General features: G+C 39.5%; 9 protein-coding genes across 11 annotated transcripts; 5 read left to right on the top strand and 4 right to left on the bottom strand.

Moving 5' to 3' along the window:
• Positions 1-105: 105 nt before the first annotated feature.
• On the bottom strand, positions 106-10222 carry LOC109541776 (trimethylguanosine synthase). Its single transcript, XM_019910733.2, has 12 exons — positions 10023-10222; positions 4996-5098; positions 4773-4910; positions 4499-4715; positions 4141-4282; positions 3203-4087; positions 2916-3056; positions 1497-1725; positions 1058-1346; positions 865-996; positions 506-804; positions 106-445 (listed from the first exon to the last, which is right to left on the bottom strand). Exons 1-12 carry the CDS (start codon positions 10118-10120, stop codon positions 335-337), a joined length of 2784 nt encoding a protein of 927 aa, XP_019766292.2. The 5' UTR covers positions 10121-10222; the 3' UTR covers positions 106-334.
• LOC109541780 (mini-chromosome maintenance complex-binding protein) lies at positions 5273-7221 on the bottom strand. Its single transcript, XM_019910738.2, has one exon. The coding sequence runs from the start codon at positions 7130-7132 to the stop codon at positions 5408-5410; it is 1725 nt and encodes a 574-aa protein (XP_019766297.2). The 5' UTR covers positions 7133-7221; the 3' UTR covers positions 5273-5407.
• LOC109541779 (serine/threonine-protein kinase greatwall) lies at positions 7622-10012 on the bottom strand. Its single transcript, XM_019910737.2, has one exon. The coding sequence runs from the start codon at positions 9673-9675 to the stop codon at positions 7915-7917; it is 1761 nt and encodes a 586-aa protein (XP_019766296.1). The 5' UTR covers positions 9676-10012; the 3' UTR covers positions 7622-7914.
• Positions 10223-10601: 379 nt separating the features above from the next.
• LOC109541778 (endoplasmic reticulum mannosyl-oligosaccharide 1,2-alpha-mannosidase) lies at positions 10602-14161 on the top strand. Its single transcript, XM_019910736.2, has 11 exons — positions 10602-10894; positions 10975-11196; positions 11593-11683; positions 11746-11931; positions 11988-12136; positions 12186-12374; positions 12441-12628; positions 12688-12854; positions 12909-13033; positions 13097-13237; positions 13608-14161. Exons 1-11 carry the CDS (start codon positions 10814-10816, stop codon positions 13830-13832), a joined length of 1764 nt encoding a protein of 587 aa, XP_019766295.2. The 5' UTR covers positions 10602-10813; the 3' UTR covers positions 13833-14161.
• A 439-nt stretch (positions 14162-14600) lies between these two features.
• On the bottom strand, positions 14601-25728 carry LOC109541784 (aryl-hydrocarbon-interacting protein-like 1). The gene is made up of 7 exons (XM_019910745.2): positions 25451-25728; positions 16028-16227; positions 15786-15971; positions 15552-15720; positions 15284-15470; positions 15085-15227; positions 14601-15030 (listed from the first exon to the last, which is right to left on the bottom strand). The coding sequence occupies exons 2-7, from the start codon at positions 16106-16108 to the stop codon at positions 14828-14830; spliced, it is 969 nt and encodes a 322-aa protein (XP_019766304.1). The 5' UTR covers positions 16109-16227; positions 25451-25728; the 3' UTR covers positions 14601-14827.
• On the top strand, positions 16305-18144 carry LOC109541782. Its single transcript, XM_019910741.2, has 5 exons — positions 16305-16566; positions 16619-16915; positions 16966-17246; positions 17317-17542; positions 17616-18144. Exons 1-5 carry the CDS (start codon positions 16497-16499, stop codon positions 18089-18091), a joined length of 1350 nt encoding a protein of 449 aa, XP_019766300.2. The 5' UTR covers positions 16305-16496; the 3' UTR covers positions 18092-18144.
• On the top strand, positions 18621-19864 carry LOC125502320. 2 transcript variants are annotated; one of them, XM_048669756.1, is made up of 5 exons: positions 18621-18761; positions 18801-19050; positions 19105-19344; positions 19406-19618; positions 19671-19864. In XM_048669756.1, exons 1-5 carry the CDS (start codon positions 18636-18638, stop codon positions 19838-19840), a joined length of 999 nt encoding a protein of 332 aa, XP_048525713.1. In that variant the 5' UTR covers positions 18621-18635; the 3' UTR covers positions 19841-19864. The 2 variants fall into 2 exon arrangements, with proteins under 2 accessions (XP_048525713.1, XP_048525714.1); XM_048669757.1 differs by having other exon boundaries at positions 18628-18761; positions 18820-19050.
• Positions 20099-24354, top strand: LOC109541777 (zinc finger protein on ecdysone puffs). Its single transcript, XM_019910734.2, has 13 exons — positions 20099-20253; positions 20435-20514; positions 20678-20781; positions 21012-21065; positions 21714-22036; positions 22492-22648; positions 22702-22903; positions 22964-23211; positions 23269-23374; positions 23435-23585; positions 23642-23778; positions 23839-24031; positions 24084-24354. The coding sequence occupies exons 2-13, from the start codon at positions 20439-20441 to the stop codon at positions 24181-24183; spliced, it is 1851 nt and encodes a 616-aa protein (XP_019766293.1). The 5' UTR covers positions 20099-20253; positions 20435-20438; the 3' UTR covers positions 24184-24354.
• Positions 24366-27869, top strand: LOC109541781 (trafficking protein particle complex subunit 12). 2 transcript variants are annotated; one of them, XM_019910740.2, is made up of 10 exons: positions 24366-24678; positions 24732-24881; positions 24933-25081; positions 25138-25199; positions 25851-25993; positions 26042-26207; positions 26259-26427; positions 26485-26555; positions 26609-26763; positions 27527-27869. In XM_019910740.2, the coding sequence occupies exons 1-10, from the start codon at positions 24631-24633 to the stop codon at positions 27773-27775; spliced, it is 1362 nt and encodes a 453-aa protein (XP_019766299.2). In that variant the 5' UTR covers positions 24366-24630; the 3' UTR covers positions 27776-27869. The 2 variants fall into 2 exon arrangements, with proteins under 2 accessions (XP_019766299.2, XP_019766298.2); XM_019910739.2 differs by having other exon boundaries at positions 24732-25081.
• The last annotated feature ends 77 nt before the right edge of the window (positions 27870-27946 follow it).

Raw genomic sequence — 27946 nt, 5'->3', positions numbered from 1 at the left:
GTTGTCTAGGAGCGCTTAGGGAGTACAGGAAAAATAGCCAAAAACAATCATTCCTATGAACAACTGAGATATTTGCAAAAAACTAGATAAGAAATTCGGCAACCATGTGTTTCAAGGTATCTGTGTATTTTTACGTTTCAATAATGTTCCATATTTCGGAAAATAAACGATGCGTAGCAAAATTTTCCTTCAGTACTTTAATATAAAAAAAATTATTAAAGGCGAAAGCCGATACATATTTTCATTAAAACTGAACGGAACAGTAACACAGTATTAAAAATAAAGTATTTTAACTTAGCTACTAACCTACGGCTATAGGAAGAATATTGCTTATTCACGAGTCCCTTATTAGATCATTGAAGTACGCTGTTATGGAAATTTGCTTGTTATTTATGAAATCTTGTTCTATTTCCACTTTGCCTCCTGGTCCGGCCATCTTAATGAGCTAAATAATGTTTGGAATTAGTACTGAAGCAGTGAAAACCCGTAGTAAATAGGTACTCACCGTAGCAGTATTGCTGTTTCTTGGCAAAAACGCAATTATATTTTTCGATATTTTCGCTGCCGCGGCGTACAAACTGGAAAATCCGACCGGTTGCAACATACTTTCCAAATCGTAAACTGCCTGCTTCGCATACGCTATACCGCCCCAGGGAGGACTTAAAAATACTGCGTCCGCCTTTAATGTATCGGCTAGAGAAAAGAAGTCGCCAATAATAAAGTCGATTTTATCCGAAACACCGTATACTTCAGCGTTATTCTTTGCCAACTCTATTTTTTTCGGATCTACATCAACGGCTATCACTGAAAAATATGAAGAAGAGTTAACTTCGATGGACAATAGTTTCAAATTTATACGCGTACCTCGGCTACAAGTTAAAGCAAACTGAATGGAATTGCCTCCCGCTCCACAAAAGGCATCTACTATGACGTCGCACGCACATTTCTCTGCGGCATGTTTTGCCACAAGTTCAGGCGTAACTGAGTACCAGCTCTCTATAAAGAAACAGCATCAAATTTGAAACTTGTACGACTTAATCACAGTTATGTTTCAGACCTTCGTCTAATTTAATCCCATCGTCAAACTTTCTAAAGAGCGAATATCTCCGCGGCCAGAATTTTCTCAATTTTTTATTTGCTTCCAATTCTGGTGGATACTTGATTTTGGACTTTCGCTTCCTGCGTTTTCCTGATTTAGATTTTTCCTGTTTGTAATCTTCAAAAATATAGTCTTTCTGTTCTGTCAACTCTGCACCTGCAGAAGTCCCCGTTTGCTGATCTTCATATTTATCAAACGAATCAACTTCTCCATCCTTAAGGTCTTCACTGCTCTTTGATCCACTCATCTAAAATGTGTGAAAATATTAAAATTAACAGGAAAAGCGTTGATTGAAAGTCGGTCAGGTTTGGCGCATTGTGTCCGTCGAAAATGGAATTTCTCCCTTACGTTTTGCAACTACTACGATTCCACATTTTTTTCAAACCAGATTTCCTACCTGCTCTTGTGCTAAATTATCCGAACATCCCAGGCAGGGAGCGAAAGTATCTTCATCAAATCGAATGTGTTTCCTCGTGTTGGTGAACTGAAGTCGTTTATTTTGATGGCGAATATGCTTCATCTTATACTCGACTTTACCGGACAAGGTTTTGTCTAGCTCCTCCGCATTAAACTCCACACCCAATAAGTTTAAGGCAGCCTTCACGTGTTGGGTTCCTCTGATTTTGCTAAAAGTGCCACCACCAAAACCATCAGTTATTCAAAAAATACAGTGATATTTTAAAATTATGTTGTAATTTACGGGTGTCCCAATTGCGAAAATCAACCTAAACTTGCACATTTTTGGATTCTACTCTAAATTATAAATATATTTCATGTATAATATCCTATAATTAAGTCTAACCGTTTTTGATATATTTGAAATTTTATGTAAAAAATGCCAGATGCAGCCACTCGGATAACTATTAATTTTTCCTATAAGGGAATACGTGATTCTTAATTTAAATCGCATTTCTTGTTGTTGCAGGACTTACTTTATTGGAATTTCGACAACATTTTGTTCACTATGAATAGTGTTGCCGATAAAAAAATAAAGTTGAGAAAACTGCCCAAAATTAATTTTCCCAAATGGAAGCCCCCAATTTTTCACAATTTCATCTTATTCAGTATTAAAAATAAGAGCAAGTTTGGGTAAAGTTGTCCATTCCAAAAGTGTTTAGTTTTCGAAATTTTGTCAATTTAAGGTTTTCATATGGCTCTTTTGGAGCATTTACTCTATGACACCTTAAATATGTGCCTCTAACCGAAACCCATCTAAAACCTGAAGAAAATCCCCGCAAAATCCCCCAATTTTCGTTCAATCGATGGCAGACCGGGAAACCCGAAGAATGGGAAACGCCCCGATGCAGGACCTTCGTCGGAATGCCTGGAATCCGACTTCGGCCAATAGGAAGCGGGGTTGCCCGAGGAATTTGCCCGATTTAGATGCGCATGAATACCGGTTTCGAAGGAATGTGTAGTAAAGTAGCGTAAATGCCACCATGAATGGAATACCGGGAATTAGTGTTTTGGCTCGACGGTGGTAGTTTTTGCATATTGAATTAATTCAAGTGGGGTGTTTGGGTATTTTGAATGTTCCCTGAGCCAAAATTGACTATTAGTGTCACCTATGGCAATCTTACAGATCTGAAGTGTTATCGGTAATATTACATGAAATTGTCACTATTTTTCAATAGCCAAAATCTGCGAGGAATAGACTGAACCTAAAAAACTTCCTTCCAAGGAAGTTTTTTTTATTTCTTTCTTTTAATACTTTCCAAGGAAGTCCTAGAAACTCCGTAGAAAAAATTAGGCCAACTTCAAAATACTCTGTATCTGTAGGAGTGTGTGGAGGGATATTAAAAATTATTAAACGAACCTCGGTTTTCCAATGGGTGCGTTGCTTGACTCGTTTTTTCCGGGTAAAGTCCTCCCGAATGATGTGGGTAAGCCCATATTGGCCATCATCGCTAAATCCTCTGTTTCTTCTATATAGAAACTAACTTCTTTTTCCTCGTTGCTAAACATACAAATAAAAAATGATCTAAATATTGCGTTCCTACGCACATTTCCGTAATAATAACATAAAGTGGCTGTCGTACAGCTTCACTACAATCAGTTATGACTAGTGACTACACTAAAACTGAGTAATATTTAAAAAATAACCTTAAATATTCCGTTTGGTCAGCGACGTCTGCACATTTCTCCTCCATTCCTAACGTCCTCAAGCTCCTTCCTTTTAAGTCGCTCAAATGAATTGGTGATCCAACTTCAGAGTCTGAAACGTCAGTGTTTAATGAGGCCGCTCTATCTCGAAATTTCCTAATGATTGAGAATCCGCGCTTGTAGTCACTTAAAGAATGATCCACGGTCAGCGGCGAAGGACTTTTAAAAAGTTCAGTATCGCTCTTCACTTCACTCAATGAATCCACTTCGAAAAGATGTTGTCTTTTGTCGCATTGCTCATTGAACCGAAAATCGTCGCAAATGAGAGTTTCAGAACTAGCTACTGTAACATTATCAAACTCTTTCACCTCGAGGATGTCTTTTAAAATATCCACATGATCGTCAGTCTCTTGATTATCGGCAATAAATTTATTATACTGGAAAATGTATTCTTTCTCGTAGTTTTCCTTCCAAAGATTATTCCACTGCTCCTGATAATCTTCTTCGGCAACATCTGAACCCTCCGAGCTACTAACCGAGCTCACAGACGAAATACTGTCGCTGCTCTGGCTGCTTCCCAAGTCTAATGAACTGACGGATATACGAGTTACATTGGTCATAGAATCAACTGTTCTAAACGAACGGCCACTTGTTCGTGAGCCGCACCGTGAGCTCAGCAGGCGCTCTGCTTCCGTCTCACAATCAATGCTCACAGGAGACAGTGGATTCCATCCTTCTGATACATCGGTCGATATTTTCTCTTCGCTTGTGGATAAAAAACGGGAAAGTGGTAATTTTTTTGTGGAATTTTCCGCTTGTTGTTGTTTCAACTGAGAGTCCGACGAGGTTTTGATCAGGTTTTCGTCGAAACTAAAACGGGATGACCTAAAACACATTAGTAAGAAGCCACATTTTCCGATTCCTTTTAAATTGCTCACTCCAAACAAGTCGTCGGATGGTCATTACTATTGGTTGTTCCAAGTTGATTTCCTGACTCTTTTTCGATGTTTTGAGACACGTAGTTGGGGTTGATAAATGCACTGTATTTAGTTATCCACGCATTCCAGATCAGTTTTTCTCCTGTAGAACCAATCAATCAAAATACGCAAAAAGATTCCGTGGGTTTCACGACTCGAATAACATATTTTAAGATTTAATTGGCGGTGCTTAGTTACCACTTTACTTTAATCATCGTGTATTTGCGACAATCGAATCGTGAATGTTTGCTATGTTGCTGGTGAGGTCGTTATGCCGTATTTTTCAAATGTTTATATTTAAATTCAAAGGAAGACTAACCATTTTCTGTCCAAAATGTTTGCCATTTGGTGTCCAGTTCATTAAAGTACTCGACATCATGTGCAAGTTCCGGTAGATCGGCCCCACTATCCGTCACATGTAACCCTTTGAACTGAGTCACAACGTTTTGACTGTCTTTTATGCTATCGTGTTCATCAGTTGAAAAGTTGTCCGTATGAGATGCTGTGTGATAGCAGCTCGAATTTTCATGATCGTTCTGGAATGTTACGAGTTCTGCCATTCCATCGACTTTCAGCGGTTTAACAGTACTTACATCGCTCTTCGCAAACAATCCAGTGGCTAAAGATTTGTGTTCAAAATCACCATGACTTAGATACGGGGGAAAATGTACGTTGGTGTCTAATTTGCTGATATTTATGACGGAGTTTTTCCTGGTGTATTCTTCAGAGTCCTTCGAAAAAACATTAATGATAATTGAAACTACTCCATCCCAATATATTTACGTGCAATTTAAATCAAAACGTCTCAAATACTACCTCCTCGTCTGAAACGACAAAGGATTGATCTTGCAAGCTGTCCAATTCCTCATCTGAATCGCTACTTTCTATACCAAATTTGTCTTTCTGTATCGGACTATTCCTAAAAGGAAAATAGAATATAGTCCACACCAGGGTTTTCCCAAACTTTTTCGATAAGGGAACACTTTGCAAACCCAGAAATTTGAACCGAACACTTTTAAGTTTATTCCTACTGAGCTTTATTTTAACACCTGAAATCAGTTCATTTAGGAAACGTAAATAAATTGCAATCAAATCAATAAAGATAATGTATGTATTTCAAAAGTACTCAAATACGGTATGAAAACTGTACACAAAAAAATGTTGATTCTCTAATCTAGGTACTTATAAATACAATGACAAACAAAACCTCATATATTTCACTAAGTGTTCATTTAGGCAGCCGGGCCTTCCTCTTTGCCTCCATTTCACAAGCTTTTTTCCAGCAAGACACATTCAACGTACCATTTCCCTCGGAAAGGCAGATTAATCTGGATAATACTAATAAACCATGTAAATCCTCAGCAGTAATGTTACTGTTCTGTCGCATCCTCACAAATTCTTCCTGAATAACAACCTGAACTTCTTCGGATATGTCATATTTTATTAATCGAGCCTGGGTTAAATATTTTCGAATGTTGGTCAGCAATTCAGGGTTTAAAAAGTGGTCGGCGGCTTGCAGTATTTCGCTAAATGTTTTAATGCTTGCTTCCTCCGGTGCGAGTGGAATACCCACATCTGAGGGCAACATGCTTTTTCCTTCTGATAGAATTAGAAATGGAATATCACACTCATATACAATGGGATAATAGTTGAAATCGTAAGCCACCTTTTGGTCTTTAATTGCATTGGCCAAAGTTTTCACAGCTTGGATCCCACATGTATTCAGTTTTCCTTCTTGAAGCTTAGTTTCATCCAATACCAGATGGGTATTTTTGCTCAACTGTAGTATGCCACTGGTCAGACGATTACAGTCGTAGTCCTTCTTAGGTGTAAACGACAAAGTGTTCATGTTCTCCAACGTTAAAGGTAAATAGTGACTTGCAGGCACTAATCGCTCTAGGAATTTGTAAATTTCAGTGACAACATCAATACTCTCCAACTTTGGTAGATTGAAAATGTTTAGGGAAAATTTTCCCAAGGGTATATCTCGTCTCGAGTATATTTCTGATATGAGATGGCAAATTAAATATTCTGCAGCAAGAACATCTCCCATAAACAGCTGCGACAAGAGTGTTAAAAGATCTTTCTTAATTGCTCCCAAATTAAGGCCGTTGTTAACTTCTGAATCACTGAGCAAGGGATTTAAATGGTTTAATGCCTTGAAATGAACAACATGAATTCTTGGAATTACACTGGTAGGTGGGTGATGAATTTGAAGTTCTAATTCAGTTCCCAGATCTGTATCGGCAAGTGCTGACTCTATTAAAGGATTTATGCTCAAAAATCCCACAAACTCGCAAACATCATTCAGTTTTAATGAGTCAGATTCATTGTAAACTTTCAAATGGCACACTTTAGCATTTGCATCTCCTAAAGGGTGATTTAGTAAGTGTTCCATCGAACATAGGGGATTCGCAGGTGTTTCCTTGCAACTACCACTGTTGGATACTTTTTTGGGCAAAGAACCACTTCCACTTGGATTATCCCCATCGACGTCCATGACATCATCTATAGGTCTTTTTTGGGATGTTGACGATGCTGCTGGTGGTGCAGCAATTGTGAATTGTGTTCTCTCGCAGTCTTGTACCCATTTATTTAGGCCTGGGACACTTGTAGCTACGTAACAATGTCTTTCCCTGGTATGTCTGGGATCTTCAATGAACCTTACATCCATACCTTCCGTACAACTCACCAAGTCCATATATTTAGATGTGCCTCTTGTAATTTCATTTGTTGCTTCATTTCTGACCTCAAATGTTTCCATATAATACTCCGGGCCATACATATCCTGGATCATTCCGCGAAAACGTACCAGAGTTCCATTATTAAAATTGTGAATTTCATTGGTATTAATGAGCGGGATTTTGTTCCAAATTGCATCATGTTGCAGGCGTTTCATATTTTCCTCTTCGTTCAAAAGCCACTCGTCAATGGAAATGTGTAAAAAATCCATTATTGCTTTGCACTGTTGGCTTCACGGGGAAATGTAGTAGGTTGAATTCTCGCCATAAATGTTTTCGCGGCAAATTGAAAGTCAGCTGTGACAGCTGACAACCGCTCTGAATCGGCGCTATACACAAAAGGATAGCTCACGGCAAGCGAATTGTGGGACTCGCGCGGGACTGTGACGTCACTAATAGCACATTTACTGTTTGAAAATAGTTTTTTTTAATACACCGAAATTAGTGTTCAAAAATTACGAGACATACCAAAAAGGTTACATACAAATAGAAATATCAGTAACATATACAGTGTGTCTACTTAAGTTGGCACCACATGAGACACTTTTTATTATTAATTTTAGGAAAACGAATTCTTGGTAAAAATTCAGCTTGGTTCAGTCGTACACGTATTTTGACTTGTAGTTGTGTGCTCTCCAAACGTTTCCATAAACAGAATGCAAAGATACTGCAGAGAGAACCTTAAGAAAAATGCAGAAACATTCATTCAGTTGCAGTCTATATTCAAACTAACATATTTAAAGCCACATGATTTACGAGTAAAATCCTGGAATAAGGCGACCAAACTCATCATTAAAACCATTATTAATGTCAATTAAATAATTAGTAAAACCACTAGATTTTCATCAGCAGATAAGTATTTTGGCTCTTACACAAAAGTTGAACAAAAACAAAACATATGTAACTATCTGAAAATTTTGCAATCACTTGGTAGTACATATAGCTAACAGTTATATCAATTTTTTGAACTTACATAATAAAAATGCTTGGGATGTTACAAATCAAAATTAGACAAATTAAAATTAAGCAGCTCGTTCCGAGCTTGAAAATATGCTGTGTCAGTAATATCGCATGGATCTGGTACAAAGGGCGGCGTTTGATTGAGCAAATTAGTCCAGTCAATGTTTTTGAATGCCTCCATAACGATCAATTCAACATCGGTAGCGCGATGTGCAGGATCGTGCACTAGCAAGCTCTCGATAGCTTCTACCACACAGCCAGATAGAGCTTCCTCATTAGTCGGCCAATCAATGTTATGTTCCAAAATGTTTTTGAACACTTGTTGTGGGGTGTTGTCGTTAAAAGGCGGAATTCCTGTAGCAAATTCATAAAAACATACACCCAACGCCCACCAGTCCACAGCCTCATTGTGGCCATTTTGCAACAATAATTCTGGTGCAAGGTAATCGGGGGTACCTAAAATTCGCTGATCCGAGCTCCATTGGCCTCTCTTTACCGATTTAGGAGTACGATATGGTGTCATAGGAGTTTTGGGTGTTGTTGCATTAGCTGCTATAGGACTTACTTGACTCGAATCATCTTCCTTGGTGGATTTTTCTGATGGGGACAATGGTGGTATTTCAAATCGCGTAGATTTGACTTTTCGAGACTTTTCGATAGATACGGGAGTTGAAAATGTAACACCGTTCGGAAGCGATGCTGCATCAAGTCTTAAAATTTCCATTTCACCAGTTAGTCCCGTTCTAAGGTAAGTCTTTCTGGAGCGATTCGGGCTGGGGCTGCGGTATTTCCTTTTCCTTTCTGCCTCCCTCTCCTTGTAATAGAGTCCTAATCTGCTGGGAATTCTACGACTCAAGGGTGATGTGCTGTTATCAATCACGTCACTAGCTTGGCAACTATCATCCGTCTTCAGTGAAGATGTCTGTGTATTGGAACTGCATGTAAAATATGTTGAACTCGTTGAGCAATCTGTTGAGGTTTGTGGTGTATGATTATCAGCTGACAAAAAATGAACACCCGATACTCCTGTATGTTTCCTGACTTGAATGTCTGCGGATTTTTCTAAATATGCACTAGTTTTTCCAATAGTTGAACTGTCTTTCGACACTGATAATTCTTCTGATAAAAATGAACTGTTATTATGAGGGTCACCAACATGCTTAGAGTTCCCTGATCCAAAGCTTAGATGCGACGTCAAACTTAGCAATTGGCCAGGAGTTCTGGCGCACAAATTTGGGGTACAATTCTCAAAATCGGTGATCTCCAAGTCACGATGAATATGCACTTTCGATAGACCGAAATCGGTCAATTTCACATGACCACTCTTAGATAAAAGCATGTTGTCAGGCTTAATGTCTCTGTGAATTATGTTGTGCCTATGAAGATATTGTAATGCTAAAGTAACTTCTGCAATGTAAAATGTAGCCATCGCTTCATCAAAAAATCCATACACGCTTAACAAGGATTTCAAGTCGCCTCCGACCATATATTCCATCACTAGGTAAATCGACGTGGACGTTTGAAGAGAATAGAACAGCTGCACACAGAAAGGACTCTTAGTCAGGGCTAAAGCGTTTCTTTCATTGACTACTTGAAACACCATGTTCTTGTTAACCATTTCCGTCTTCTTCATCACTTTAATAGCATACATGACGTCCATGTTAGTTTTTTTTGCACCCAAAAACACTTTTCCAAACGCCCCACGACTTATGGGTTTGATAATACAAAAGTCGTGAATTTCAGGAGGTTTGCACGAAACATTCAAGATATCACACTTCTTGGTGTCCTCAGTCATTGTAAATCTGTTTTCGTTTAAAAACAGAATAGTTTTACACCATCTTCAAACACTTTACCATAATTTCGGCGGCATTAATTTGTAATATTAGCAAACAAAAACGGTTTGTCTCAAAGCTCTGTAATGTATTTAAACTTAAGACAGCGCATACGCAGAGGTTAGTTTTTCGACAGTTGTCAGATTGACAATAACATTTATTATTTATGAGCAAATGTTGGGTTAAATCAAGATATTTACCATAAAACGCCCGATAGTTAAGCGTTTGACCAAACAAGTACGATAAATTGTACGAGTAATGAAGTAAAAGTTATGCACTAATTACTAATTTCATAAGTTCCTTTATTTACCTTGCAAAGACTCGACTAAAGATGCAGATCGTCTCCTGGTTGTCTCCTTCAGCTTGGAATTTTATTAAAGCGAGTACATCACGCTGAACACTAGGCATTATCACCACAACAGAATATTCAATGAATTTTCCTAGAATATACAGAATAGAGAAAAGCCACGCATCCCCACCCTTCAAAACATTGAACCAAACAACGTGGGGACTGTCGTTTTGATTCGGTGTATGTTACCTCTACGGAACGGCCTTACATAATTTATCTATATGTAGTAGGCAATCGGTTATACAATAACGTGTGTAGGTGGAGGCGTTTGAGAATAGCTAAATTCCGAAATTAAAAACGAAAAGGGAATGGTTGTGAACTAATGCATTAAACATCATTTCGGAGACTAGAAATCCATGTTTTTTTTTAAGTTTAGATCGATAATGGTGCGCAAATACTTTTAGTTTTATATTCTTTTAGTTTTATATTCAAAGAATGTAATGCATAGATCAGCTAATCGCTGGCATAAAAGCAATAACGGATTGCCTACTACAGATACATAAATTCTGTAAGGCGGTTCCGTAGACGCAAGTGTATCATTGGCCACGTTTGACGTTAGCTGTCACAAGGTGAATTTTCAATTTGACAGATGTTCTGGTTGTTGTTATTGTCATCTGCCCTTTTTACATGCAAAATATAATGGGATTTTTGTGATTTCCGATGCATAAAACACGCGCTGCACATATGTATAAGATAAACTGTAATAATCAATATCAATGTCAATAATGTTAACATCATATTAGGCCTTGAAAATGTTTGGTCAAAGTGACCATATAGCACTCAACTTGTTAGAAGATAATTCAACTCTAAGGCGACAATTTAGATTGAAACGGGTATGCGTAAAACTTGAACTATATAATTGTTTCCAGTGTGAATAGGCAAGCCTCATGTAAAGTATATCGTTTTATTCTAGCAATGGAAACAACTTTCAAAGTGCCAAAGAAGTGTGATTTACTTGGTTGGGCTTATTTTTACATTAACGTCCCTGTATTTTATCTCGGTGGATTCGAAAGGGACCATAATAACAGTCGAGAATGCCCCAGGATTCACTGAAAAAAGTGTTACACTAGGCAATATTCGAAACGACCCCCGAGATGTAGTTGAAATTGGAGTGGAGGGCAATAATGATAACCAGGTACCTACTGAATAGTTTGCCTCATATCAATTTCAGACAGTTATTAGTCTGCTAACAAGGAAAAATCTGACAAATCACCCCTTTTTTCTTATTACTGTATCAAGTTATATGTTGTATGTGTAAAACAGTAAGAAAACTAATACATCTTCATCTAACCATCGGGAAAGCTTCACGATATTATTTTCTTGTTATTAGGTATTAGGTGTGTAACATAAAAAAACCGAAACTTATCCAACGACCTTAATCATGAAAAAATCTCGCTTTACATAAACCTCACCGATACGCTGCTAGAACACTACATATATTGCGTCTAATCTAACCCCTAATGTGCGTGAGCACCCTGTATCTGTAAACTCACACTCAAACACTTCAGTTAAAAACTCTGTAACCTTATAGGTACTAGAGGATCCGGAAGGGGCCCAAGTAAATAATAAAGTTGACAGTGAACAAGTAGCCGAGCCCCCAAAGAACTTAATATATTTTCCGGGTAGGTATGAAGCAACTAAGGTGATTGTTAGAACGAAACGTCATCAGTTTCATTTCTTAAAGACCCATCAACCCCACGACAAAAGGCAGTTGTGCAAGCTTTCAAACATGCTTGGAAAGGATATAAAGAGTTTGCCTGGGGTCATGATCAACTCAAGCCGATTTCTAAGAGCTACCATGATTGGTTCGGCTTAGGTCTCACTATCGTTGATTCTCTCGATACGATGTATATGATGAACCTCAAAGACGGTTAGAGCGCAAAAACCGTTAGTTGAATTGGTGGCCCACATGATGTTTTTTTGTAGAATATAATGATGCAAGAAACTGGGTAGACAAGCATTTGAATTTTGATGTGAACAGAGATGTAAATTTGTTCGAGGTCACAATAAGAGTGCTCGGAGGATTATTGAGCATCTACCATTTCACTAAAGATGACATGTACTTAAAAAAAGCTGTATGATCTAAATGTATCGTTAGATTGTTGCTTCAATCTGTTATTTTAGACTGATTTGGCAGACCGACTCTTACCATGCTTTGATAGCGAATCTGGAATTCCATTCTCTGATATTAACTTATTTACCAGAAAAGCTCATGCCCCTAGATGGTCCCCAGATAGTAGCACTTCGGAAGTAACTACTATTCAACTGGAATTTAGATATCTAAGTTGGCTTACTGACAATTCAAAGTATGAGGTAATTTTTTTATATTTGGCTTAGCTGATAGCTCATTTCGCTACCGCCAGGTTTATTTCATTTTAGAATGTTGTCAGCAAAGTATCACAATTAGTGCATAGGCTAGAAAAAACGGATGGTTTAGTTCCTATTTTTATTAACGCTAACAATGGACAATTTAGAGCATACGCCACTATCACTCTAGGCGCCAGAGGAGATAGTTATTACGAATATTTACTGAAGCAGTGGATACAGAGTGAGAAAACTTTAGAATAGTAAGTCCGCAATTCCGTAATTGCATATCAATTTCAATAAGCGTTTGTATAATTTGCAGCCTTAAAAACGATTATTTGTCAAGCGTAAATGGGATAGAATTACATTTAGCCAAGCGCACTGTACCTAATGGACTACTGTTCCTTGGAGAGCTTGTAGGCGGCACCAAAGATTTTAAGCCAAAGATGGACCATCTGACTTGCTTCATGCCAGGAACTTTAGCATTAGGTTTTAACTGATTGTTTACCTGCAAAATTGCTCTGGCTTATCAAATTATTTCAGGCGCACATAATGGTCTTCCCAGTTCACACATGAAATTGGCTGAAGAATTGCTAACAACTTGTTATCAAACCTATGCTAAGCAACCCACATTTTTAGCTCCGGAAATAACATATTTTAATTTTCAGGTAACACTGTATTCTAGGTTCTAATACTCCTAATTAGTTTCCGTAATTCTATAATTATTTTAGGGAGAAAACTCAAATGATATGTACATTAAGTCTAATGACGCTCATAATCTTCTTAGGCCAGAGTTTCTCGAAAGTTTGTGGTATATGTATCAATTAACAGGAAACACCACTTACCAGGATTGGGGATGGCAAATTTTTCAAGTAAGTCAAAAAGAAGCTAAAAAATGTGCAACTTGGCCTCAACTTATGCGACCTCGTATCTACTGTGATTTCCGAAATTCCAATCGCCAGGCTCGTGGAAAGGGCGCCCTGTATGAGGAATTACGCTAATTTTGAACCACCATGTAGAGCGATTTTTTTCTAGAGACAGTCTCATTAGGGACGAGGTTCTTATGCACTCTTTTCCAACACATAAAACTACAACTGACAATTATTAATGCAATCTTTTAAATATTTTTGATAAGCAAAAAGACAAAATGACTGAAATTATACCATCAGACGACCTGATATTCTCTTATTGTTAGAAAACGGATTCCATCATTCCGTATGTAAATTTATTGGTTCTTTCCAGGGCTTTGAGAACTTCACTAAAGTCGTACATGGTTACACTTCAATTGGAAATGTGAAAAATACAGCAAACGTCCAACCTAAAGATATGATGGAATCGTTTTTCTTAGGCGAAACTTTGAAATACTTATATCTTTTGTTTAGCGACGATAGGAAACTGTTAGACTTAGACAAATTTGTAATTAATACGGAAGCTCACCCTTTCCCCATAGGCCGAGGAAACATTTAGTGCATTTGGTGATGATTTTATTGGACGACTGATTCAGATCGTAGATGGTGATTGTTATATATTATTTTTATGTAGATGTATGGGCAGAGGGAAGTAAACTGTGTGTCGGTATGTGTCAATGTATCAAGTTTTGCATTTCTTCTAGTCAAAAGATTTAACCCTTTAACAACGCTTAAATGATATTATCGACGGACGTTGATTTAAATATTAATTGAATGATAAGGTTAAGAAATGGGTCTGTGTCTTAATTAATTCTGTCTTATCGGAAGTATGATTCCAATGTAGACTGAACTAGACTTACTACTAATAGAGATTGAAAATAAGTGATATATGGAGAAGGCTCCTGCTTTTTTTTTTCATTAAATTAGTTCGTAACTGTTAGATGTTCCAATGTTCAATGGTAGACTAACGATAACGTGATAAAGTAGTTATTATCGTGGATAAACTAGTGGATTATTATCCGCTGATTGTTTTGATGAGTCGCGACTGTCTATTTAAATAAGGCCAACTTTGTATTGATTCTGCCTGCTGAACCAGAACATTTTGTAGAGTGATCGAGATCAATACCCTGATCAATTTAATTTTCTTAGGCTGATTCGCGTAAATAGCTAAGCTTAATTGAATACGTGAATAAGAATTTTCTATTTAAATCTGTTGGTTTCTGTTATTAAATTTTTGATAATAAAACATTTTTTTTAGTTTAGTAGAAATGAAGCATATGACGAGTATTAATTAACACATGTTATATGAAAAATGAATGAAACTATGAACACTTTTTCAGTTTATTAATTTTTCGCGTTGTGTACGACACATTTTTACGTAAATAATTTTTATAAGTTTTACAAGGTGTCCCAAAACTTGTTACCAAACAAGTGATTTTAAAGTTAATTGTTAACGTAAATAATTTCAAATTTGTAAAGAATTTTTTTTTTGTATACGACACATTTGCATATACATATAAGTACAATATAAAATTTATTACTGCCCAAACCAGATTACTTAAACATATTTTTTAGTTTCTCCTTATCTTGTAAATCCTTGATTTTAATCAAATCGTCAAGTATGCATAATTCTTTTTTAGCCAGAGGAATCAAAGATGCATCAAGTTCCATGACTTTTTCCAAATCTTCTTGAGCTTCTTTGGGGTTCCAAGCAGCAATGTGAGCTTTGGCACGTCGGAAATAAGCCTTGACATTATCTAAAATGCGAAACCAATTTCAGTGATGAATATTATTATTGTTTAGTTCACTACCTTTGTCATATTTAATCACTTCTGTGCAGTGTGTGATTACTTCGTAGTAGTCTTCTTCATTTAATTTGCATTGCGCAAAATTGAGAAGAATCGGTAATTTTTGTTCATTAAGTTTGTTCCATTCAATGTCATAAGGTTTTTCTCTGAATTAAAGGCATTTGTTGCAGTCGCAAAAACTGATTGAATTCTTGCTACTTACTTCAACATAAGTTGTTCTAACATTCCGATAGCTTTACTATATAATTCTGATGCCTTTTTGAAATTTTTTTTCTTATACTCGTCATTACCTTGCAATTTTAACTTTGGAATCATATCAATCTGTTCATCTTCATTTAATTGCCAAGTTTCTTTTTCATATTCATCTGGTTGTTCTACTTTGACAATTTCTAACAAAACAATGTATTACATTTTATCAGACTTGAAGCCTTTTATGGGCAGTCAAAAATATTTTCATTTCATTTTCTTACCGAAAGTGAATTCAAGATCCTCCGACTTTTTCAGCAGATTATTTAAATCATCATATCCTACACCCCCACTTTGCATAGACATGGCACAAGTGTGAGTGTGCTTTATTTCCTCTTTTGGCCTGTGCATGTCTCGTAAAGTTTTCGATACAAATGGATACTCCATGACTAGCTATAATCGGTTAACTGTCCTTTAGAAAGAGTGACTCCAAAGCTGCATAGTAAATAAAATCTTACACTTTTATCAACTGTAAATTGGGCTACTTCATTTAGGGCCATTTTCTGCAGGATCACTTCCCATACTTCGAGTTTGAATTTCTTCCCAAGAATAATATGTAAAGGTTCGCCTTTTCCCATTTTTCGCGAATCATCTAGCAACGTTTTGTCTTTGTTGCAGATTTTCGTTTGAAAGTGGAAAAATATCTAAGACATGTTTTGATGTGTTAAATTCGAAACGTGCAGTTACTTAGAATATATACCTTAGTTCCATTTTTAAACGATATTTGTGAGGTTCCAGTGTAAAGGACTTTTTTCACAATATACTCCTTTTCATCACCCATTGTTGTTAAAATTTGAAATCACTTTAAGACCTATTAAGACTAAATAACTATAATAGTCTAAATAGGTTCATGCAAAGTAAACAATAACAATCATTGATTGACAGTCGCGGCCACAGAACCTGTGCACAGAATAAGGATATTTATATTTGTATAACAATTGCCTACTACACATGGGTAAATTGTGTAAGGCCGCCCCGTATAGGCTCAACCTCGGTGATCTGTGGATTTAGGTTATGTATGGTATAACCCTTATTCTTACAGTATAGAATTATCACAGATTACAGAGTAACGTCTGTGATCTGTGCATCTATGGTGTAAACTGTAAACAATTTATCTCGCAGAAACACCCCCTGAATTTGTCTTTAATTCACAGACTTTAATTGTCGCGATGTTTTGGAACCAGCGCGACTTGCCCCAGCCCCCCATAAGTTCATTCAAAGCCACCAATCGCGACTTAGGTAAGTGTGTATGTTCAGGAAATTGTGTAGTTTCATTGATATCACGTTCTAGATTTGAATAAACTGCGAAATGCCCTAAATGAAGGCATCAAGGAACTTCAGGACAACATGTTACTGAAGAGCGAATGGGGGATTTTGTCCCGAATACTCTACAGGATGAAGATGAAGTTCAGAAGCTCCAAAGACTTCAAATTGCTGGAGAAAATCAATCGTTGTCTAACTCTTTATTTCCGTCCGAATATGGTGCTGCACTTGAAAAACATACTCGAGTTGGTGCCAGCTCAGTACGACAACGACACCTACTTGCCAACCAAAAACATGCTCTGTTATATCTTGGTTCGGCTTCAAGGTAACAAAGTATAGCCAATCAACATTTACTTTCTAACTAAAATTTTTAAGGTTTGGCCAAACTCATGGCAACAACTTTCGAAACCGCTACACGTGCGGCCGACCAACTGAATAGCAGATGCCGAATTGGTCATTTTTGGAAGTTGTTCGTTATTTTGTTCGCGGTCGTTTCACGATTGGCAATTTTAATCAAATTCAATACCAAATTTCTGTGCAAACTGTATGGAAAACTGTTGCCGCATGCCGAACATTTGGAAAATCTTGGCGAGAGTTGGCTGCCGCCAGAAGAAGTTTTGCCTCTGGATTTGAGGAGTTGGCTAGAAGTTCAGTGGGTGAGTGTATAAAACTCGTTGATTCGGACGGTCTACATGATTTATCATCAATGGATTTCGTGGTGTTCAGGTGTACGAAGAAGATTTCGTAGATCTTACATGCCAATCATCAAATGATGTAGTGGATTTCTTTGATTTGGTCGACGATGAAGGCGACGACGTGCAGTTTTGCGATGAGTACGTTTTGCTAGACGAAGATGAGGAGCTCGGTCTGAACTTCTCTAAACTCCGCAACCTGAAAAAGAGCTTGTTGCCAAACCGATTGAGAGGATTCAGTATTACTGAAGACGACTTGGGTAAGTTATAGTTGGCCGCTGATTCGCACAGATTGTGTGTGATTGTTGCCCTAGTGAATGCCTTTATTTTTAGAGGTCATCGAACTGGACCGTACCATTCAGAGACAAGTCTCTGGTACCATTGTACATCGTCAAGAAAAAGTTCTCGAACGTGAAGTTGACGAACTTGAAGATATTGGCGAAGAAATATTGCCAAGCGAAGCACAAAGTAGGGATACTGACAATGATTTAGGGGAGCAAGAAAGCATCGTAATCATTAATGAGTCGCCTGAACAAAACCGGCCAGCTAAAAAGAAAAAAACGAAGAAGAAGAAACAAACCAGCAGCTCAGTGCATGGAAATGCGTTGTCGAAAAAAGAAAGAAAAGCCTTAAAGTTGCAGAACAGTGCATCACCTGGTACGGGAAAAAAAGACAGACAAAAACAGGATAAAATAAAGAAACTTGACAAGCTCACGAAACTTCAGACAAAGAAAAAGAAGAAACTCCTAAAAACACCACAAAACACATCCAGTTATATAAGCTTGAGTCTAGATGTTGACGTAGTATAACACGACAAAAAAAGTTATAAAATAGTTGATGTATTAAAAAACTTTTGCAAAAATTATATTTTGTTAATTTGTACCAAGCAGTAGCGGCTCGCTGAACCATTAGCGCTGCAGTGTTGCTGAATTACATTTTTACTTGCATTGCAGCTGTATCTCTGACTCCCTTTCTAAAGAAGTTCTACTGCAGTATAGCGTATGCAGGAACCGCCACTGGGTCAAGTGTTTGTTTAAAAAAACTGCCACCTACCACCAGTCTATAATTATTTCCAGAGTTATCAAATCACCAAATGCCTAAACCTCTAATGTGAACAATATTGAAACCTAAATGCTAGTAGGCACATGCATATAGACTTGTCGATCTGACAATAGACGTCAGAAAGTTTATAATTTGAAAATCGCGTTTTTTGGCCACAAGCGCACTACTGGAGAAGAAAATACCACAAAACGATCAATGAGAATTTTCTCTTTCATAAAATCAGCAATTACTTCAACGGAAGTTGAAAATTCGCGGAATATCTCCAAATTTGGTTTGACGGTTTTTCGGGAAATGACACAAATCAATGACGTTTGGCAGCTCTTAACTTGTGTTTATCTATGGCTCCTAACAGGGTTAGCAGGAAAAATTAGAGGTTATGCTAGTAGTAATTCATCAAAACCAAAACAATGGCAAATAGTGAGTATTTTCTTAAATATGCTCTTCACACCTCAACAGGCTTGTAACCCATTTATAGACTTAGGAAAGTACCAAATCGTAAGCTTGGGGGGTTTATCAGGCGATCAGTGCTCGACACACGGAAAAAGGCGAAGATCCCCCAATTATTCCGATAAAGAGACTCGCACCCTCTACAGCCTGGCCCTGGCCCATCTGGAAATAATTGAGAACAAGAAAGTGGACGCAGAGACCTGCCGACGAAAGGATTTAGTATGGAACATCGTAGCTGAAAATTACAATAAGTGCTTCGGTAGGTGATCGATTAAGATCCCACTTGGTGGCCTAAATAGGTTCATTGGCGTAGGTGAAAATAAACGAACAGTTGATCAGCTTAGGCATAAGTACGACAGTATCAAGAAGCTTGCCAGAAGGAAGCGGCTCAAAAACCTGGAAGAACTAAAGGAGGGCAAAGTGGCACCGAACGTCACAGAACTGGAAGATTACGAAAAGGAATTGCTTGGATTGCTGGAAAATCAGGTCGTCAATACCAGCCAATCGCTGAGTTTCATTGTTTTATCTGAATCCGAAGACGATTCAGAATCCAGTAAGTGGTAAATACCTATGTTTTACCGGACATTGTTTGAATCTAAAAATGTTTTATTTAGAAATTGAAACCACCGACGATATCAAGACTGAATATAACACAAACATTGACAGCCCAGAACATCCTGTAGAGGAAGGTTCTGTGATTCACGGCTCTGAGGAATTGACTGACGAGCATTTTGTCATAACTGATGAAGATGCGATTTGGGACCTACCGAGTGATCCCTCGAACAGGCCTCAATTGAACTTAATGAAAAAACAGTTGGAAATGCTAGGTGAGCATCTGCATTCAGTGTTCAAGGCATTTCCTCATGGAGTTACTTACAGAAAGACAAGAGCAGAGGCAAATAGCTGAGCACCGGCGCAAAATGCAAACGGACAGGATCAAAAGAAGATTTTTCTTAAATCAGGAGAAAAGAGCCAAGATACTGCACGAAAAAGAAATGTCTCTTTTAAATCTGGAAATAGCGACGCGTAGAAAAATTTCGCATTTATAATGTAAATGAAGTCGGTTGTTTGAATTTCCCGCTTTTGGACTTTCTGATTTCCCATAATCCTTCAGGCGTCCTTTTTAGGTTTAGTTGCCATTGCTTCTGATCAATTTTCCTATATTAACCACTTTCGTCATTTTACAAGCATAGACAGTCTACTATTAGCTGTGAATTTAAATTTATATTGAAATTATTGCATATAAACGGCCAGATTTTTAAAATCCTGATATATCGTATCATGATACGAAACAGCTGGCAACAATGTGCGGCTGGTATTTATTCAATGTCAAAATCCGCCATTGATAGTTGAACTGATTTTCTCGTTGCCTGATTCTGCAAAATCCCCAGCATTTTGCGGCCAATTTAACGTAAAGTGCAATAAACGGTTCTAAAGTGTATCCCCCGGTTGGTGTTGGAAGGTATGCATATCTAGAAAATGCTTGAGCAGCCTCATCAAAATAAAAGGCTTTTTACTACAAGGCGAAGAGAAGGAGGAGACCATTGTTGAATACGTTTTCAACTCGCGCCCTTTTAACCAAACTTGAACCATCAAAAAATAATTGTGACTGCGTTGGCCATTAAATTAGTGTTTTATTGCAGGAATATGGTGCGTGGAAGAGGGTACTCATCTAGAGGCAGCTCTTATAGAGGCTCCAACAGAGGGAGTCCCTGGAACGGAGGTGATTAACTTATTGTCCAGTTTCACTAATTTACAGGGTGGCAAAGGAAACTTAGAATCAAAAAACCCTCAGCCTCTTAATCAGCATTCTATTCACTCCTTTGGCACCATTCTCCGTTGTTTGCGAAAAAAGTCTGCAATTAATTCATTTTTCTCATTCTCAGGTTACGGAAGAAGTTCTAGGGAGCACTATTCGTATGATAACTATGACAAGGGCAGATTCAATGAAAGGTACACCAGAGAGGAGTACCCTAAGCCATATCGCATGGTAAATGAACTTCTATTGCATTATTTATTCAGTCGAATGAAATGTCGTTTACAATAAGTAAATATATCATTAAAACACAATATTGTGCTGAACGTATTTGGGTCAATCTGATTACGATCACTTTATCGACTTCAGGTATTGAATATTTTATGAGTATTTGAGGGGTAATTGTGGGCAAATAGGGTATTTGCTTTTGCTTCATTAACTTAATTAATTATGATGATTTACAGGATAGTTACTCGCGGGACAGACATTCTCCGGAGAGAAAACGGCCCCGAAACGATGTAAGTGTATTACTAAGCAGAATTCTAGCATTTGTTTCAGCCAAAAAGACAGAAAGACAACAAATATAGCAACAAATGTCAATTGAAAACACAGATGTAAACGTTATGAAAGCATTTGATTGATCAAAGTATTTAAAAGCAGGAGGCCTTCACAAGCAACTAAAAAATAAAACAATTAATATTGAAGTCGCATTAAAACATTTGAGAAACAGACTAGGAAAAGCTGATAGTTGCAAATTCTCAAATTTTGAACATGTTCCCTAAGCAAAAATGTACGTTTTATCATGCTGGAGCTCGAATCTGTAACGAAGCAGCAATATGTAGATAGATGGTGCCATAGTTTTGCAATTTTATTTCTGATTATATAGAGCAGCGATTGTAAGATCTATTCCCCGATGTTCTCTTGAGAATAGCTAGAAGGAAAAATCTTACAAGCTGCAACAGATGGGCGTTCAGCCTGTAAAAAAGCCCCTTTAAAAGCCGAAAGGCCTCAGAGCGTAGCACTGTTGGGCGTAATAAAACTGCTAAATGGCTGGCAAACTTCTCTAGTGCCCAAAAACAGAATCCTTGCTTTACGCTGTTAAAACCCTGATGAGTGAAACAGCGCAGCAACGGACTAATATACTTGTTGAACTCCAATTTATGTAGGGTCCATCGAGACACGAATACAGCAGTCGGTACGAATCCTATCCGCCAGAAAGAAGGAGCTATTCCGATGACCGAGATAGGCATCTCACATCGCCCTACTCTTCGAGAAGGGAAGATTATCGCAAACCCGTTCCTTCTCCCTCATCGCCGAGGGCTGGAGGCAGGGGCCGCCTAAGCTCACGTGGCACTCGCGGATTTAGGCGAGATAGAGGAGGAGTCCCAATAAGACGAAGGTTGGCCGTGAGCTCATACGTTATTAAGAAACGGGGCGTGATTAGAGGCGATTATCATTCAAGGCGATCTAATTACGTGAGAGGCCGGAGGTAATTTGAATTTACAGTTTTACAAACATTTTTTATAGGACTCTTATTGGATAACATTGCCAAAATTCTAACACGCACAGCACTCACTTGATTTGAGCGGACGCTCAGTCATACTGTGTTATAGATTCACCGTTTGATTTTATTGAGTTTTCTTTGGGCAGCACAACAGATAAAGTGGAAGATACTGCTAGACCAAAATAAAACAGATCATCACTGATGCAGTGATAAAGGCACAAACAGGCCGAGAAAAATTGTCTGTAGTTTTAGAGCGTAGAGAATGTTTCTTCTAGTTCAACCAGGTGGCAATGAGACTAGTTCTGTGCATCTGCAATATGCGAAAGAACGCTTACGGCATGCAAATCAGGAAGAATCCTGACCTGTGAATCGACGACTTTTACACACTTTGTTGCATCTTAAGTTGAGTTTTACTACATCAATGCCATTTACTTTCTTAGCAGCATGATCCGACGCATACGCGACATTCTAAGCAGTGAGAAGGAGTCTGTTGAAGATGAGGTAACGCTGAAGATAAAGAAAGAACCCGATGACAAAACTGCTGTACAGGAAGGCATCGAAGTAAAGACCGAGCCTGTCGAAGGAGGGGACACTAAGGTAACAGTTTGGATCAACTTATCTTGCAGCTTCATTGAATGCCGGCTTCTCAGGTGGAGAAACTAGCTGACACCGTCCTCAAAGGAATCAAGTCTGAGGACATAAGCAAATCACCAACTAGAACGTACGTGAAGCTGCTATGCCCACAGTGCAACATTAACGTCCCGACTTTTAGTCGCTACGAATCTCATCTTCACGGCAAAACGCATTTGTTTGCAATGAGAAAAGTTGCGGCGAAGCAGCGTTCAATTTTGAGTATGTTACCAGCATTTTTAAACAAACCAAAGCGTCAATCAAAACTTCGTCCCTTTGCAGCTCAGATGCGGCAGGCTCAGCGCAATTCGCAGAACGAGCTGGAGAAGACCGCCGACGGAATAACCGAACACACGGTCTTTTGCCCATTGTGTAAGCTGAACTACAAGCAGGAACGTGCCGTGCATCAGGCCACGCCTGCCCATAAAAACATGAAAAAGTTCTTGTTACCCACCTGTAAAGTGTGCAAGATTAACTTCAAAAGCCCCATGGTGTATGAGCATCATTTGTGCAGTGTTCCACATTTGAAGGTGAGTTGAAGAAGAAGTTTTGCAGTCGATAGTGGGATTTTTGGTGTTTTTAATTAGCGCAAGCAAAAACTGGAAGAAACAGCCGAAGAAGTAGCTGAAGAGGACAATCTGGAGGAATTTACGACCATTGATTCGATCGGAGAGGTTGGCGATGAAAATACTGGTAATAGCACCAAACAGCTTTCTTAGGCCAACTGGTTTCAACTGCTCTCTATCGTTTTAGCTTCGGCAGACGAAGCTGAGAGGGAAGAGCGCAGGAAGAGAGTATGTGTGGGTGTGGAGAAAATCAAGAAAATTGAAGCCCATTATTGTGACCTGTGCCGCATGTTCCTTCCAAGAGGAACAGAAAATGAGTATCCAGATATATTGGCAGGGTATATTCCCCATATACGCGTTGTGGCTGCAAGTATTATTGGCTTTATTGTTGCAGACATTGCCGGAAGCGATTCCACATGCAACGCTTCATCCGATTTAAGGAAACCCAGCAAGTGAAGAAAAAGGCCGAAAAGCTACAGCGCAAAGAGTCAGCTGAGAAAGAACAGAAAGACGAGAATAGCGCTCAAAAAGGTTTGTTTTGTTGCGGTTTCTCGCATTTTCAATCGACTTCAGGATATTCGTTTTGCTTAGACGGCGAATCTGATGCGACTGAACGGACGGAAACGAAGGAAGAAGATAGCAAAGATGCGGACACTTCCAAGAGTGCCGATGAGGATAAATTGTGGGAAGCTGTTGATAAAGATTTGGGAGAACTGCTAGAAGAGACTGATGGCAGAGAAGATGACGAAGACGAAGAGCGAGCTAATGGAGAGCGATATGACCGGTAATTTATTAAAAAATGGTAATCACTCATGGTTGATTGTGGTTTTTTGTAGATTTGGACGTGCGGAAAAAGAGAACGAAGAAGATGAGGAAGAAGTCCCTGAAGCGGAGGCAGCTCCAGTAGAAAAAAAACCGGAGGAAAGCAAGAATTAAGCATTGGATGTGACTCTCGATTCTATGGCGTGATCGGTTACATTCCGCAAATTAATGTTGGTTAATTAGTGCTTTAAGATTTGGTGGGGTTTGTCTCGTGAGTTTGATAATGTGTGATGTAATGCTTACATATTTCTTATAACGCCAGCTAATAATAAATCATAATTAGTAGGTTTTGTTTAATTGGCGCAGTCCTATTGAGCGCATAGTTTCATTTATGTCGTCGAATTATCGATTTTTTTCGGGCAAGCTGTTTCGATCGCGCCACCCTTTTTTCCAAATCGCGCGAACTTCCAGTGAAATCGTAACCTTCATAACTGGTTAATTTTTCAAGAGAAAGAGGGTTTCGATCGACGCCGCGAGGTAAACTGAGCCTCGTTTTACGCACTATTCAACCGGCCAGTGGTAGTCTGTTTGTGAGTGAGGCCGCTCCCGTTCAATTCACGGATGTTTTTTGAGGTTTCGGTAAATTTGGTTCGCGGGAAACAATCGCCTGTAAGTGCAACCCGATGCTCAGCTCAAAGCCTGCCTCATGCTATGCATTTTAGGACACCCATCTTCCGCGCGCCACCACAGTTGGTGAAGAATATCGGCGCAAAGATGCGTGGGTGCCTATGGAAAGAACTCGGCGCGTCTTGGCCGCCAAGGCCTCCCGACATTCCCTTAAAACCGACCTGGAAATGCTCACCATGCCTGGAGTAGGTGCAGAACAGCGCCGGGCGTTGGAAAGTGAAAGCTTTTGCTTGCAGGTGCTGGTGGATGAGGAAGAAGAGCTGGGAGAGCCGATTGTGCGTTGCTGCAGGGAGGCCAGGGAGAGTTGCAGGAGGGGCAGTCTCACCCCTAGTCTGACGCCTAATGAGCGCCGACTTCGGGAGCTGGTTCATATGGGAGCCTACGGGTACTTGGCTTACAATGAATAGCTCAACCAATTACTGGGGGAAATTGTTATTTTAGAGCCGCCATCAATCACACTGCCATGCTTTTGTCGTTCCATGGACAGGGCCGAGGACGTCAAGGTGAAACCAAATATCATTCTTAGCGCAAGTAACTGACTCCATCGCGTTTAACTTGGAAGTTTAGTTTGCGCATATGCACGGGTGCTTGAAAAGTTGCCTTTTCTCTTTAGGGGGTTGGTCTGGTCGGGGGATTAATATGCAAAACACGCGAAAGGGGCCATTTTGCTGACGGACCTTGAATTTGCCCCTCTGATCAGTAGACAGCAATTAAAAGTTTCCAAATGTGGATTCTAAAGAAATGATGTACCTACCTGTATTCCAATACGTATTCCCCATTTCAGGACTTATTAATCCATAATTGTTTTCCACAACTTATTACTTAATCCATAAAGTTGCATAACCTCAATTCCGGTATTAATGTTTAGAGGTAAAGTTACAGTTATATTCACACTTTCTTCATACACTGGCGCATTATGTCGAATATTTGACCGATTTAGAGTGTCCCTAACGAACGCGAACTTTATAAATCTTCAAGAACGATCCAAGTTTAAATTTGTAAAACCCGCATCAACCGTTGAACTCAGACACTGACGTTTGATTAACGAATGAGCATCAAATCAGTTGACACTTTTTACTCACGGACCTTCCAACTATGCCCCCTATAGAGAACAACCCTCTGTTTCAACCACCCAGTATAAAACCTTAATGCAGGCCACCCGACAATCCACACGCCCCAAAGCCTCCAGCTCTGGTATATCAGAATTGCGCTGCTGGTCAAGACCAAGTCACTTGCTGTTGCTCAAGCGGAAGCTCAACCATTCAGCCAGTTGGAGAAGCCGGACATTTTCTATCAGGTAGTGCGGCGATTTGCTCAGAAGCCCCTGAGAGTGACGCTTTTTCAGTATTATCCCGAAATGTACGGGGGCAGGACTGGATCGATGGCTTCGTTCAGTTTCCGGCTGTTGCTCGCTGAGCTCCCGATGCACGCGGGGAAGCCCAAAGACGCATTGCGACGGTTGTTCTGCATGTGGGCGGCCATCAAGCGAATGCTCAACAACCTCAAGCAAGGTACCAATGAGTTCAATGCGACAACATCTGAGCTTGAAGGTATGTTCTAAGGCGTATGTGAAGATGGCAGCGCCACTGAACTGGAAGAAACGGACAGAGCGGAGTCGTTGAAGCTCTGGCGAAGCAGAGAAGCCAAAGTGATCTACTCCATCATCAACTGCGCCTGCTACGTGAAGGATTATGGCCTGGCCATGGAACTGTTGGCGCAACTAATCGAACGGTTCGTATGCCTGAAGACGCAATTTGCGGGCGCATTAATACTTGAGCGTTGTTGCAGTGAAGACACTCCCAAGCACATGTTGCTCTCGGCTTTAGGGCGGCTCAACTTGCAGACCGGAAACATTGCAGGTTTGTTCCTCCTGAAGCTGCTTCAGTTCTTCGAAGATGCCCGACTGTTGCAGGAGCTGAAATCTGCTTCAATGAAGCGTATCTGTTCGGGTCCAGTGGCGTGCGCGAGCTAGTGGATCGGGGGCTGTTTGCTACCGCCCAGGGTAACTTTGAGGAAGCTTGCGCTTGCTTCCAGCAGGCCAGCTCCTTGGACCCCTCGAACCTCATGGTAGCTATGCCTAGTCTGACAGCGATCGCTGATCAAAGTTTTTAATGTTTTACGTCTGTGTTATCACATTTAGGAAAGTTTTCCGGGCTTTGAAGCCGTGGTCTATGGGAATTTCTTCTTGACGTTTCGTCCACAACTGCGGTGGACATTATTAAAGGCGATGAGGCTGTGGGCGAAGTGATCTCCCATGCTTTCCGACTAAAACTGGTTCAACTGCTGGATTCCCCGTCGTATTTATGCAGCCCAGCCGTGTGTGCTCATGCGTGGAGGATGGGTGGGGGTTCAAACGTGCTTTAAACACCAAAGCAACTTTAACAGAAAACAAGAAATTACGGCACTCAATCCAGATTGGAAGCGCGTTTTGCGCCAAACAGCGTGTGCGCCGAAGCATTTGAACCCCACCCATTCCCCACGCATGAGCACACACGGCTGGGCTGCATAAATACGACGGAATCCAGCAGTTGAACCAGTCAACGATGTTAGATTAAGAAGCCGTAGATAAGTAGCAGTAGGAAGTTGTAAACTTAGCTGAAAATAAATATGTTCATAAGTAAGTTGAACCAGTCTTAGTCGGAAAGCACGGGACATCACTTCGCCCACTGCCTCATCGCCTTTGATAATGTCCACCGCAGTTGTGGACGAAACGTCAGGAAGAAATTCCCATAGACCACGGCTTCAAAGCCCGGAAAACTTTCCTAAATGTGATTTAACCGGCCGTAAAAGCCTTCATAGTCTGTGTTATCGTTCGGTTTTGTTAATGCAGATTCTGAACAACTGGGCGGTTTGCATGCTGCATGATGGTCGCATGCAGGAAGCGATTTCCGTGCTGGAAACTGCAATCTCTTCAAAACCGCTGGAGAATCTGCACGAGTCGTTGGTGTTGAACTTGTGCAGCCTGTACGATCTGCAGTCCTCCAAAAAGGGGATTATGAAGAAGTTTGCGCTTTTGAGGCAAATCTCCAAATACAGTGCTGACGCTCCGACCACCATTCTGGAAAAGCTTTATGGATGAGCGGGGTTGAAAACCAGTCGTATTCCGTCCAAAACTGCCCTACTATGGCTCCTGCACTAATTTATATAAATAAAGGTCTTATTGCGAAAATGTCCTTTTCGAGAGTTTTATGAGAGAGATCCTATGCAATGCATTCTTATCCTGGACACCCTGTATTACCCCCAAGATGAA

Source organism: Dendroctonus ponderosae, unplaced genomic scaffold (genome assembly GCF_020466585.1).
Source record: "Dendroctonus ponderosae isolate FM_Combo_2020 unplaced genomic scaffold, Dpon_F_20191213v2 Dpon_F_20191213_9, whole genome shotgun sequence".
Classification (NCBI taxonomy): Eukaryota; Metazoa; Arthropoda; class Insecta; order Coleoptera; family Curculionidae; genus Dendroctonus; species Dendroctonus ponderosae.
This window is presented reverse-complemented; position numbering and strand designations above follow the sequence as displayed.